This window comes from Salmo trutta, chromosome 23 (genome assembly GCF_901001165.1).
Source record: "Salmo trutta chromosome 23, fSalTru1.1, whole genome shotgun sequence".
In the NCBI taxonomy this organism is placed as follows: domain Eukaryota; kingdom Metazoa; phylum Chordata; class Actinopteri; order Salmoniformes; family Salmonidae; genus Salmo; species Salmo trutta.
In genome coordinates, this window is record NC_042979.1 from 43,864,975 (window position 1) to 43,879,872 (window position 14,898).

General features: G+C 43.6%; 1 protein-coding gene across 1 annotated transcript in view; it reads right to left on the reverse strand.

Moving 5' to 3' along the window:
• LOC115160127 (A disintegrin and metalloproteinase with thrombospondin motifs 19) overlaps positions 1-14,898 on the reverse strand; it is a gene marked incomplete in the record, with an annotated part of 113,093 nt that overhangs the window by 974 nt on the left and 97,221 nt on the right. The window contains 2 exon segments of the mRNA XM_029710473.1: positions 6,328-6,505; positions 13,579-13,731. Of these exon segments, the coding sequence (XP_029566333.1) occupies positions 6,328-6,505; positions 13,579-13,731 (331 nt within the window).

Below are 14,898 nucleotides of genomic sequence, written 5' to 3' on the forward strand. Positions count from 1 at the left end.
AGCAAATTATTAGCCACACCTAACACACAATGATTAAAGGATGATGGCAGAAGCATATTATTGCACATTCCCACAGACACAAGCAGTCCTATATTGTCCAAAAGCTTCCAAATAGTTAGTTAGTCTCTCTCTCTCTCTCTCTCTCTCTCTCTCTCTCTCTCTCTCTCTCTCTCTCTCTCTCTCTCTCTCTCTCTCTCTCTCTCTCTCTCCTCTCTCTCTCTCTCTCTCTCTCTCTCTCTCTCTCTCTCTCTCTCTCTCTCTCTCTCTCTCTCTCTCTCTCTCTCTCTCTCTCTCTCTCTCTCTCTCTCTAACCCTCAGTCCATTGACACCAACACCCGTTTACACGAGAGCAGAGTTCTCAAGAGGACGCAAGGTCACGAGGATAACCTTGTTTCATTTGTGTTTCGGGGCTGCTGTGCTGGGTAGGGGAGTCGGCACTCTGCAACACACTACTCTGTCACACAATCAACAAAACGTTATATTATGACCGTTCCATCGCATAGGCAGCATTCTGAATAAACTCAGATCTCGGGGGCATAGAAACTGTGTTGACATACTTTCTTGAAGTGAACAGGCCTTGGTAATGAAGCCAGGGGTTGTAAACATCCCTCTTTGCCAATGAGACGATGGGACCACCAACACTGGTTGCTTCCCAAATCGCATTCTATCCCCTATGTAGTGCACTACTTTTGACCAGGGCTCATGGGGTAGTGCACTACATAGGGAATAGGGTGCCGTTTGGGATTGCCACGGTCTCTATCTACCTCGGAACATTCCAGAGGCGGCTAGCGAGGGCTGCCACTTCTTGGATATGTCTGAAATGGCACCCTGTTCCCTAGTGCATTACTTTTGACCAGACCCCTATGGGCCCTGGTCAAAAGTAATTCACTACATAGGGAATAGGGTGCCATTTGAGACGTAACCCTTCTCTTGATGGCGTTCTGCTGTTTTTGAGATGGCGTGAAGTCTCCACCAAGGCAAACACAACGGAACACAACACCCGTGGCTGGGGTGGGATTAATGGGAACGCCATGGCGACAGACAGTAAAACAACTCACACCTCTTCATTCTTCTGCCTCCCGAAATCTGAGTCATCCTTTTGGCTTCATGGGAAAAGTCTGAGTCATCTTTTTGGCTTCATGGGAAATTCAACTGCTAAGTCTAGTTTGCTGCTGCGCGGCTGAGCCCATTGTTATTGCGACTGATACACAGTAGTAGAGGTGTAACAGTGTTTTTATTAGTGGTACGGGATACACATGGTATACACCGTTCAATGAAATGCTTACTTGCAGGTTCCTTCTCGACGATGCAACAACAATAAGAAACAATAATAATACCATATTTTTTATTTGTTTTATTTAAAATAAGAATATAAACAAAGTAAATGACTCAGTAGAATATTATTTTTTTTAATTTTTTAGCATTGTAGATAAAATTGTCTTCACCAACCACTGGAGGGCCTTACGGTTGTGGACAGAGAAATTCTCGTACCAGGCTGTGATGCAACCGGTCAGGACACTCTCAATGGTGCAGGGGTAGTATTTGGAGAGGACCCGGGGCGGCATGCTGAATTTCTTCAGCCGCCTTAGGAGGTAAAGACGCTGTCACACCCTCTTGACAAGAGTGGTGGTGTTGTTGGTCCATGTCAAGTCCTCTGTGATGTGGATACAGAGGAACTTAAAACTGCTGACTCTCTCTACTGAAGTCCCGTTGATGTGGATCTGTGCATGTTCCCTCTGCTTCCTCCCTATAGTCTGACTCGTCTTGGTTGGTTATCAGGCCTAAAACGTGATCGTCAGAAAACGTGATGATGGAGTTAGTGTCGTGCAAAGCCAACAGAGAGTACAGCAGAGGACTGAGGACACACCCCTGGGGGGCCCCTGTGTTAAGAGTCATTGTGGAGGACGTGTTGTTGCCAATCCTCACAGCCTGTAGTCTGCCCGTCAGGAAGTCCAAGATCCAGTTGCAGAGGGTGCGGTACAGAACATGACCAGCCTCTCAAAGCACTTCACGATTACCAGGGTGATCTTTTTGAGCATGTCACCTTTTTCTTGGGCATTGGGACTATGATGGTGTCCTTGAAGCAAGTGGGGTATACAGCCTGGGACAGGGATAGGTTGAAGATGTCTGAGAAGATGCCCACCACCCGGTCAGCACACACTCTGAGGACATGGCCAGGGATGCCATCTGGGCCGGTGGCTTTGTGAGTATTCACTCTTTTGAGAGTTTTTCCTCACGTTAGCCTCGGAGAGCGAAATAACCTGGTCGTCCGGAACAGCGAGAGTCCTCCTGGATGGCTTGGTATTGTCCACCTTTGTAGTCCGTGATAGTCTGTAGTCCTTGACACATGCGTTGCGGGTCTGGGTTGTCGAACCTCAATTAAAAGTCTGCGTCCCTAAATGTGCTCGTACCTGTTTATCTTGTACGCATCGCGCACCACCGAGCCATCGGGATTCGTTCTACTGACATTGAATGCTGCAATACAGGCTCTCAGCATGGTACGGATTTCTCCATTCATCCAGGGTTTTTGGTTGGGGTATGTCTGGATTGTTATTGTGGGTACAACATCATCAACACATTTCCTAATGAAGCCTGTGACTGATGTTGTACACTGAGTGTACAAAACATTAAGGGCACCTGCTTTGTCCATGACATAAACTAACCAGGTGAATGCTATGATCTCAAATATTAGAATTTTTTTTAAATGTACCCCTTTTTCTCCCCAATGTTGTGGTATCCAATTGGTAGTTACAGTCCTGTCCCATCACTGCAACTCCCGTACGGACTTGGGAGAGGCGAAGGTCGAGAGCCATGCATCCCCCGAAACACAACCCAGCCAAGCCGCACTGCTTCTTGACACAATGCCCGCTTAACCCAGAAGCCAGCCGCACCAATGTGTCAGAGGAAACACCATACACCTGGCAACCGTGTCAGCGTGCACTGCACCCAGCCCACCAAGGGAGTTGCTAGTGCGCGATGGGACAAGAACATCCCTGCCAGACAAACCCTCCCTAACGCAGACAACGGACGACTCTGGGCCAATTGTGCGCCGCCCCATGGGTCTCCCGGTCGCGGCCGGCTGCGACAGAGCCTGGACTCGAACCATCTCTAGCGGCACAGCTAGCGCTGCGATGCAGCGTCTTAGACCACTGTGCCACTCGGGAGGCCCCACAATCCCTTATTGATGTCAATTGTTAAATCCACTTCAATCAGTGTAGATGAAGGGCAGGTTAATGAAGGATTTTTTAAGCCATGAGACAATTGAGACATGGATTGTGTATGTGTGCCATTCAGAGGGTGAATGGGCAAGACAAAATATTTAAATGCCTATGAACAGGGTATGGTAATAGGTGCCAGGTAAACTGGTTTGTGTTAAGAACTGCAACGCTGCTGGGTTTTTCACGCTCAACCGTTTCCTGTGTGTATCAAGAATGATCTACCACCCAAAGGACATCCAGTCAACTTGACAACTGTGGGAAGCATTGTAGTCAACATGGGCCAGCATCCCTGTGGAACGATTTCGACAACTTATAGAGTCCATGCTTCATGAAATTGAGGCTTTTCTGAGGGGGGAGGTGTCTTAAAGTAATGATGGACTGTTGTTTCTCTTTGCTTATTTGAGCTGTTCTTGCCATAATATGGTGCTATCTTCTGTATACCAACCCTACCTTGTCACAACATAACTGATTGGCTCAAATGCATTAAGAAGGAAAAAAAATCCACAAATTAACTTTTATCAAGGCACACCTGTTAATTGAAATGCATTCCAAGTGACTACCTCATGAAGCTGGTTGAGAGAATGCCAAGAGTGTGCAAAGCTGTCACCAAGGCAAAAAGGTGGCTATGAAGAGTCTCAAATATAAAATATATTTTGATTTGCTTAATACTTTCTTTGGTTACTACATGATTCCATATGTTTTATTTCATAGTGTTGACGTCTTCACTATTATTCTACAATGTAGAAAATAGTAAAAAATAAAGAAAAAACCCTGGAATGAGTAGGTGAGTCCAAACTTTTGACTGGTACTGTATTCCTATCATTATTCTCAAAACAGCATTGAGTCTGCCTCCTCTGTTCAGCACTTCACTATTCTGTGTGGCTGGTTCCCTCTTGAGTTGCTGCTTGTAGGAGTAGGAACAGAGAGAGACGTTATCTGATTGTATGCAAAAACAGTGATAGTATTAGTTGCTATTGACTGCATGGTAATATGTATGTCAGTGGTATTGGTCCTATATCTATGACAACTGTGTGGCTTGTGGGCTAGTCTTTTATCTAAGCATGTTTTCATAGTATTTTTGTTTTATTTTATACTTTGTAGCCCTAATCTCACATTGAACAGACTATTGAGCAGACAATTGTCTGTTTTTTTTTCATTCAATCTCTATTTTACCATTATACAGATTCAATTGATATAACATTGTACTCCAACAGACGTATGTCTGTTCTAAATAGAATGGATAAACAGGAAATATGTTAAAAAAATGAATGGGAGTGAATAAAAAATAATACAAAAAATGAATGCGAGAGAGGCTTGAGGCACAAACGTTCATATTTTCCAGATTCCTGGAGGAGCTTAGCATTACCAGCTGTGAAGGTTTTAGAGGGGGGGGGGGGCAGGGCTGCTACCCTGGTGCGTACCACAGACACCCCTCCCTCCAGCTGCATCTCTGCCGGCGTACACTAATTATAAACATCATGCCATATATCCGCCCGGCCTCAGCCCAACCTCAACCTCAGTAGTCTCAATCTCAGCCACCCCAGCCTCAGCCCCAGTCTCAATCTCGACAGCCTCATTCTCAACCTCAGCAGAATCAGCCCCAGTCTCAACCTCGACAGCCTCATTCTCAACCTCAGCAGAATCAGCCTCAGCCCCAGTCTCAACCTCAACAGACTCATTCTCAACCTCAGCAGAATCAGCCTCAGCCCCAGTCTCAACCTCGACAGCCTCATTCTCAACCTCAGCAGAATCAGCCTCAGCCCCAGTCTCAACCTCGACAGCCTCATTCTCAACCTCAGCAGAATCAGCCTCAGCCCCAGTCTCAACCTAGACAGACTCATTCTCAACCTCAGCAGAATCAGCCTCAGCCCCAGTCTCAACCTCAGCAGCCTCAGCAGAATCAGCCTCAGCCCCAGAATCAACCTCAGCAGCCCAAGCCACAGAATCAACCTCGGCAGCCTCAGCAAAATCAGCCTCAGCCCCAGAATCAACCTCAGCAGCCCCAGCAACTCTTCCCCAGCTGCAATTTATGATAAACTATGCTCACTCTTCCCAGAAGGCTTAACATTTTCGAACGTCGTCATCTGGTACCATCCAGCCCCTAAACACAGTGATCTGCGTCCTAAATGGCACCCTATTCCCTATGTAGTGCACTACTTTTGACCAGAGCCCTATTCCCTATTTAGTTCACTACTTTTGACCAGGGCCCATAGGGACACACCCAGGGACGAGTGGGCAGAGGTTTGGTGGAACGTGTAAACTGTGAAATTCACTGCAGGCTTTAAAAAATAAAAATAAAAAATGGCACTTGTGTCTGGGGTCAACGGAGGTCGTTGAGTGGTGTGTCTGGCATGCTCGTGAATAGGCGATATTATACAACACAGCATAATTCCACAGCTTGAGGCCGCACATAATATTTTTAATGAAGTCATCAAAACATGGCACATTTAGATTGCCGGGGCCCTCTGCCTTGCTGGAGAAGTGGTGGGCCAAACTTTCCACATCAACGCTCGCCAATTAATGGGTTTTGAACTGACTCGGGAATGAGCTCGAGATACTTTGAGGATAGTTTTTTGGAAACCCTACACAGCGCGATGTCTGTCAGAGAGCCCGTTGTGCGCGAGACAGATGATGTATCTAATGGATTTGTACCATACTCAAATAATGAGACAGAACAACCCTTGGGAACGTTCGATGAACTTGGGAAGCTATGATAGGTAAGGGAGCTGGAATGGTGATTGCAAGCTGCGTCTGGGGAACAGTTATTGTAAGTAGTAAAAACAACAGGACTTCATTATTATTAGGTTATTATATTCATCTATAGATTAATTATTATCAGGACCATCTACAGCTGAATATAGAGCTCAACTCTTGTCTTTTCTAAACCCATGCAAGCATCAAGTGAGTTCTGGCCTTCTTTGAATATTCAATCTATTTTAACTTTAAAGAATAAACTGTGTTGATAAAACCCTGACTCTGAAAAGAAAGGGCAATTCTCCAATTCATTTTCTGAATAACATTTCGGAACCGAATTGGAATAGATCCCTACCTTTGTTCAACATGAACCCGGGAGGTGGTGACAGTGATGACAAGTTGCGTGATAACTCACCCAGGCGTGGCGAGGTGATGGTGTTGACGTTGATCCTCTCATTGCACGCCTGCTGCTGACATGGCCGGTACGCCGCCGGCTTCTCCGACGAGAAGCACTCGTTGCCGTGGCGCCCGGTGATCTTGTGCATGCACTGGATAACCCGGGACTGCATGCTTTTACCACAGGTGACCGAGCACTGTCAACACCGTAACACACAGCATAAGATCAGAGGCACTGTCAACACCGTAACACACAGCATAAGATCAGAGGCACTGTCAACACCGTAACACACAGCATAAGATCAGAGACACTGTCAACACCGTAACACACAGCATAAGATCAGAGACACTGTCAACACCGTAACACACAGCATAAGATCAGAGACACTGTCAACACCGTAACACACAGCATAAGATCAGAGACACTGTCAACACCGTAACACACAGCATAAGATTATGTCAGTGGCCATAATGTCAAATACAATGCAAAATATAATAATAATAATAATAATATATTTATTTTTTGTTATGAGCTCATACTGATGAGTTAGGAACTCCCCTCACCTGGTTGTCTAGGTCTTAATTGATGAGTTAGGAACTCCCCTCACCTGGTTGTCTAGGTCTTAATTGATGAGTTAGGAACTCCCCTCACCTGGTTGTATAGGTCTTAATTGATGAGTTAGGAACTCCCCTCACCTGGTTGTATAGGTCTTAATTGATGAGTTAGGAACTCCCCTCACCTGGTTGTCTAGGTCTTAATTGATGAGTTAGGAACTCCCCTCACCTGGTTGTCTAGGTCTTAATTGATGAGTTAGGAACTCCCCTCACCTGGTTGTCTAGGTCTTAATTGATGAGTTAGGAACTCCCCTCACCTGGTTGTCTAGGTCTTAATTGATGTGTTAGGAACTCCCCTCACCTGGTTGTCTAGGTCTTAATTGATGAGTTAGGAACTCCCCTCACCTGGTTGTCTAGGTCTTAATTGATGAGTTAGGAACTCCCCTCACCTGGTTGTCTAGGTCTTAATTGATGTGTTAGGAACTCCCCTCACCTGGTTGTCTAGGTCTTAATTGATGAGTTAGGAACTCCCCTCACCTGGTTGTCTAGGTCTTAATTGATGAGTTAGGAACTCCCCTCACCTGGTTGTCTAGGTCTTAATTGATGAGTTAGGAACTCCCCTCACCTGGTTGTCTAGGTCTTAATTGATGAGTTAGGAACTCCCCTCACCTGGTTGTCTAGGTCTTAATTGGACACATATTGAAAGGAAATAACAGCAGACACTCCTGCATTTCATGGAATGAGTTTGACCATGATATGATATCCGTTTGATTACAAAAGCATTATGACTTTTGACCTCATGTTAAGTGTCACCTACCACAGCCCCTGGTCAGTGCCCCAGAATGTGGCTGTATGTATGAGTGATCCATATAATGAGCTTGCATCACTCACTTGGGGTGAAAGACCTGCCAAAGCATGAGTGGAACACCGGCTTCAGCGATTGGCTGCGGCCAGCCCGAGCTGTTTCCGTGGTCGACTGCTGTTCGCCAAAACACAGAGAGACTCAGGCCTAAATATGTCCAACCCGGCAGAGACAGAGTGAATTTATACAGGAGGCGCTTGCGACGAATAGTGGCAGAGACAGATTAATATAGTCTTGTAATCCCTTCTCCAATGTCTTTTTTAAAAACAGCTTTCTAGACATTCAAAGAAGTGGGGGGTTGGAGAGATGGAGTCCGTCCGCTTTCAACTCGAGGCTTTTTCGACATGAGCTAACTTCGTAATGCATTTATGTGGAGGTGAGTGTTTAAATAACAGACAGCTGTTGTGACTAGAACAGCATGTTGGGGATCAGGCATGTCTGGACGGGGCGAGCGGGGAGAGAACCGCCTCGGCGGCGCTCCTATTCACCCGATACATTAGTCTGCTTTAGCCATACCGAGGCTCGGGAAGATGGCAAATACATCTCAGGGTTTGGCAGTGATTTGACAGAGCACTCTCCATGACAATTTGTAGATTTCCAGATTTCCACAGAGAGAGGGGGAGAGAGAGAGGGAGAAAGAGACACAGAGAGAGAGAGAGAGAGACAGAGAGAGAGAGAGAGAGAGATACAGAGTGAGAGAGAGGGGGGGAGAGAGGGAGAAAGATACAGAGAGAGAGTGAAAGAGAGAGAGAGACAGAGAGAGAGACACAGACAGACAGACAGACAGACAGACAGACAGACAGACAGACAGACAGACAGACAGACAGACAGACAGACAGACAGACAGACAGACAGACAGAGAGACAGAGAGAGAGACAGAGAGAGATATAGATGTGGAATACAACAATGCAACAGACAGGAAATAATCAAATAAGCTTTTGAAAAAGTCAAAGTAAGCCCATGTATTTATATAAGGATAGATTTAGTTTAAAAAAAATGATAGGTGTGATTGAGTTCATTCCCATGTATTTACTGTACATGGCTACAGTAGGCCGTGAACATGTTATAATGACTATGTAAAGTAATCTAGGGGTATTTTTATTAGCATTACCACAAATGATGTGGTTTATAGTCACATATTAAGGGATTTGTGGTTCTGCAAGCCACAGAAGAGAAAAAAAAGATTACTTGAAAACAAATGTCCGTTCCCAGTTCTCACAACCTCACCCCTTTTGCCATCCCATTGGAACAATGTTCACAAAGGGACGGGCCATCTGAGTCAACTGTTAACACAGTGAAAATGTGGATTATTAGTATGGTTGCAAAGGGTCAGAAACTTTCCGGTACATTTTCCATGGGAAATTAAGCCCGGGAATTTGGGGAATTTTGCTTAAATTCAGCAAAAAAGTTAGCTTACAGTTAACCTTTTTTGTGGGATACACATAAGGCAATTCTAGGTCTTGTGGCATATTTTGGTTAAACTATCCCCAATTCAATGGAATTGCAACCCTCTGTATGCACAGTGTATTCTTCCATCAGATGTACAGATGATTCTCAAGATCTTGCACACTAATGAGATACTATTGAGCCCACGCTACTATACTGTCTGAGCCAGGACCTACATGCTTTCTGGTAAGTTTTGATTACAGCACTGGATGGGGTGAATATATTTTATATGACATACATGATTTTTTGTTAACTAGTAAATAGTAGCCTACAGCAAAGTGTGTTTAAATAATTTCTAACTTGTTAACAATTTCTGGTAGTTGGTTTTTGCTACCATGTGTGTTTTAGCTTACTTGAGCCTGCTAACTGAGGAGTGTTAATTCACCTGTTTCCATACATGTTTCATTTTAAAACATTTATCTTACAAAGGAGTTGTTTAATCAAACTGCTTAACTATTTATCTGTACATGGAATTGTATTTGTGTTTTTTTTAACTCATTTAAAAAAATCTTCACAGGAAAATGTCACTATCTGATGTGTGGAGACATTTCACTGCAGCTAATGTAAAATGAAAAGCTGTGTACATTTGCAAATACTGTGCCAAATCATATGTGAAGAATTCAACAAAGATGCAGAATCATCTGGCCAAGTGCATAAAGTTCCCTCAGCGCTCACAACAAGCAACCTCAGACAAAAGTCCCAATACTTCTATTCGAGGTGAAAATGATGAATCAGACACCTTATTGATAGCAACAGCTCATGGTCCTCTTGGAATCAGAAGTTTTTTTGACTCAATGGAGGAACGTAGTCAGAGAATAATTAACTACATCATCTCCACCCCTCAACCTGTATTCTATAAGAGCACAGAAACAAGAGACAACAGACACACCGGTCTCTACATTGCAGATGAGCTGAAGGCAGTCATCAATGACCTTGGACCACAGAAGGTATTTGCACAGGTGACAGACAATGCTACGAACACGAAGGCTGCTTGGTCTAAAGTGGAGGAGTCTTACACTCACATCACACCCATTGGCTGTGCTGCTCATGCATTGAATCTGCACCTCAAGGACATCATGGCACTGAAAACAATGGATACACTCTACAAGAGAGCCAAGGAAATGGTTAGGTATGAGAAGGGTCATCAAGTTATAGCAGCAATCTACCTCACCAAGCAAAGTGAGAAGAATAAGAGCACCACATTGAAGCTGCCCAGCAACAGTGTTGTCATCATGTTGGACAGTCTCCTGGAGGGGAAGGAGTCTCTCCAAGAAATGGCCATATCACAGTCTGCCGATATGGACAGCCCCATCAAGAGGATCCTCCTGGATGATGTATTTTGGGAGTGAGTGGTAAGCAGCCTGGAACTCCTGAAACCTATAGCAGTAGCCATTGCACGGATTGAGGGAGACAATACCATCCTGTCTGATGTTCAGACTGCTTGCAGATGTAAGAGAAGAAATCCGTACTGCCCTGCCAACTTCACTGTTGCTCTATACAGAGGAAACTGCAGTTCTGAAATACATCAAAAAGAGTGAAGACTTCTGACTGAAGCCAAATCACGCCGCAGCGTATATGCTGGCAAGAGCATCCTGTCTGGTGCAGAGATCAACAAGGCCTATGGTGTCATCACTACTGTGTCTCGCCACCTTGGCCTGGATGAGGGCAAGGTTCTTGGCAGTCTGGCGAAATACACTTCCAAGCAAGGGCTTTGGGATGGAGATGCAATATGGCAGTCGTGCCAACATATCTCATCAGCCACCTGGTGGAAGGGACTTTGTGGATCTGAGGCTCTTTCCCCTGTTGCCTCCATCATCCTCAAAATCCCACCAACATCAGCCACCTCAGAGCGCAACTGGTCCTTGTTTGGGAACACACACACACACACACACACACACACACACACACACACACACACACACACACACACACACACACACACACACACACACACACACACACACACACACCAGGCTGACCAATACAAGGGTTGAAAAATTGGTGGCAATCCGGGCAAATTTGAGGCTTTTTGACCCTGACAACGACCCATCCTCAAAAGATTGGAAAGTGACAGAAAAGATGAGGCCTCAGAGTCTAATGTTCAAGAGGTGGACATTGAGGAGGTCCAGGGGGAAGACATGGAAGCCTGAGAGGAAGAAAACCAAAGCTTTAGTTTCTAGACTATCATTTTACAGATGTATGTTGAAAATGTTTTTGGGAGATGCGATGGATCATTGGGGATCATTCAATATTGCCTTTCTTTTGTTGTTCAGTGAAATCATCCCATGTGAAGAGTCAACTCATTTAATTAAAGTTCAATTCGTAACTAAATTTGCAATTATGTCTACTTATGATAAGGTAAAATGTTTATGTTTCTGTCTCCATATGATATGTTAGTATATCTACATTTAAAATGGTATTAATATTCATTTGCATATATTTCCGTTAATTCCCATATATTCCCGTTAATTCTCATATATTCCCGTTATTTCCCATATATTCCCGTTAATTCCCATATACTCCCGTTAATTCCCATATATTCCCATTAATTCTCATATATTCCCGTTAATTCCCATGGAAAGTTTCCACCTCTGAATATTCCCCAAAATGTGCAACCCTAATTATTAGTGTTGCAACCGTCCAGTAAACATGGCGTTCACAGTACATTGCACATACAAAACAAATGCTGTATTACCCTTACACCTCAACTGTGTCCCAGTTCAAAGTCAGCTTACATAGCGATGTTATACTTTGCATCGTGAATTTATACTTCACCAAAATGGCTTAAAACGACCATTTTATCTCAGTATGGCTGGCAGAAGCTAGTCAACGGGAGACACCTGACCGCCATTACAAACCACACGTTTTGCTAATACAGCCGAGAAGCCTACGGTCATTTTGAGCTAATTTGTCATTTCGGTTATTGCTGGAATCAGGTTTGAGGTCAGTGAGATTGGAACTCAATTCACTTACTGTTTATTGTGGAACTACTCTCAATAGGTGAGATGATACAGACAAATAACAACCCAAATAATTAAACAGAACACTATTATTATCATTATTATTACATTATTATTATTAGTAGTAGTAGCAGTAGTAGTAATAGTAGTAGTTGAACTAGTAGTAATACTATTAGTGGTAGTAGTAGCAGTAGTAGTAATAGTAGTAGTTGAACTAGTAGTAATACTATTAGTAGTAGTAGTAGCAGTAGTAGTAATAGTAGTAGTTGAACTAGTAGTAATACTATTAGTAGTAGTAGTAGCAGTAGTAGTAATAGTAGTAGTTGAACTAGTAGTAATACTATTAGTGGTAGTAGTAGCAGTAGTAGTAATAGTAGTAGTTGAACTAGTAGTAATACTATTAGTAGTAGTAGTAGCAGTAGTAGTAATAGTAGTAGTTGAACTAGTAGTAATACTATTAGTAGTAGTAGTAGCAGTAGTAGTAATAGTAGTAGTTGAACTAGTAGTAATACTATTAGTGGTAGTAGTAGCAGTAGTAGTAATAGTAGTAGTTGAACTAGTAGTAATACTATTAGTGGTAGTAGTAGCAGCAATAGTAGTAGCAGTAGTAGTACTAGTAGTACTAGTAGTAACACTAGCAGTATAGTACTAGTAGTAATAATAGCAGTAGTATTAGTACTAGTATTAGTAGTAGTAGTACTACTAGTAGCAGTAGCAGTAGTAGTAGTAGCAGCAGTAGTAGTAGTAGTAGTAGTAGTAGCAGAAGCAATAGTAGTAGTACTAGTAGTACTAGTAGTACTAGTAGTAATATTAATAACAGTAGCAGTAGTAGTAGTAGTAGTAGCAGTAATAGTAGTAATTGGTAGTAGTAGTAACTAGTAGTAGTAACTAGTAGTATTAGTAGCAGTAGCAGTAGTAGTAGTATTAGTAGTATTAGTAGTAGCAGTAGTAGTAATTAGTAGTATTAGTAATAGTATTAGTAGTAGTAGTAGTAGCAGTAGTAGTAATTAGTAATAGTTGTAGTAGCAGTAATAGTAGTAGTAGTAATTAGTAGTAGTAAGTAGTAGTAACTAGTAGTATTAGTAGTAGCAGTAGTAGTAATAATAATAGTATTAGTAGTATTAGTAGTAGCAGTAGTAGTATTTAGTAGTAGTAGTAGTTGTAGTAGCAGTAGTAGTAATTAGTAGTAGTAGTAATAGTGGTTGTAGTAGTACTTAGTAGTAGTAACAGCAGTAGTATTCGTAGTATTTGTAGTATTCGTAGTAGTATTCGTAGTATTCGTATTAGCATTATTAGTAGTAGTAGTAGTAGTAGTAGTAGTAGTAGTAGTATTCATAGTAGTGGTATTAGTAGTAGTAGTAATAATAGTAGTAGTAGTATTCGTATTAGCAGTATTAGTAGTAGTAGTAGTAGTAGTAGTAGTAGTTTTATATATCTATGTACCCACCTTGGCCCAGTCTCCTGTCCTCCAGATGTAACACTTGGAGTAGTCCTCACAGTCCTCCGTCTCACGGGGCAGGGTCGACAGGTCACACTTCTTCCGTGGGTTGGTGCACTTCACCAGCCGATGGCGCGCCCCCCGCCCACACTTCACCGAGCACTGCAACACACAGATGGATGGATTGGGCTGCGTCTAATTACATTAATTTCCAATGGAACGCAGCATTTGCCTTGCAGCATTGCTTTGCACTACTTTTGACCTGGACCCATTGTATCTGGTCAAAAGTAGTGCACTATGTAGGGAATAGGGTGCCATTTTGGACTCATATACCCATGAAGTATGTAGGTATCTTGGATGTGTCAGACAAGGTCAAGGGGTTAGGATGATCTGATGCCTTGATCACACCAACAGCTTCGTTGCGCAAAACGGTACGCAGCATCATTTGGATATGTGTGCAACAAAAGTTCAACATTCACCTTCTGCTACCATTTCTGTCAAGCCGTCTACGCATACAGTTTGACGCGTACGTTTGATAAATCCAACGTACGCACCACACAGAACACACTGCAACTGCCTCTGCAACGCAATGCTGCAAGGCAAACACAGCGTTCCAAGAAAGAGACGTTTTATTCCAAAAGGAGCATGGCTGTCATAATGGGTTGATAGGCTCTATGCTTGTCTTCCCTCCCCTTTACTGTAAGGTCAAAGGTTAGGTTTCTGCCATATTGCCTTTGACTGTCAATACCTTTTTATATCAGTGGACATTTTTTGTCTTTCTAGATCAGATGCACTGTTTCAATCTGTCGGGGCATATTAGGTAGCTAGAGAATCTAACAGAGAATCTAACAGAGAATCTATCAAAGGCAAGGACATTCACATTCATCAGCCACGAGGCAGTGCACTTGAATGTTACCCCTAGGCACTGAACTCGAGTCAGTTTTACTTCCTGCCAAGGAGAGGTTGCACACAGGACTGATTTAGTGTGAGTTAATTCCAGATCAGTCTGGTGGGGGGGGCAACTTCTTCCTGTAGCCTATCTATCAGGCCACGTCACTCTTTATCCCTTCATCCTTCTCTCCTCTCTTTTCACATCTCTTCTCAAATTCCCCCTTTTCTCTCCTCTGCCCCTACATGTACACAGCTGCCTGGGGGATTGGACCAAGGAGGGGTGATCAAAGGCAAGGACATTCACTGTCAGTCTTGGCCCTCTCGGCCCGGCCTCGAAAAACCCCCCTGGTGTTGGCAGATGTTTCGCTTTAGACCCTCCCGAGCAACCCCCGTTCCCAGGTGAGTTATGGTCTGCTCCGCAACCTCCGACAGGGGGAG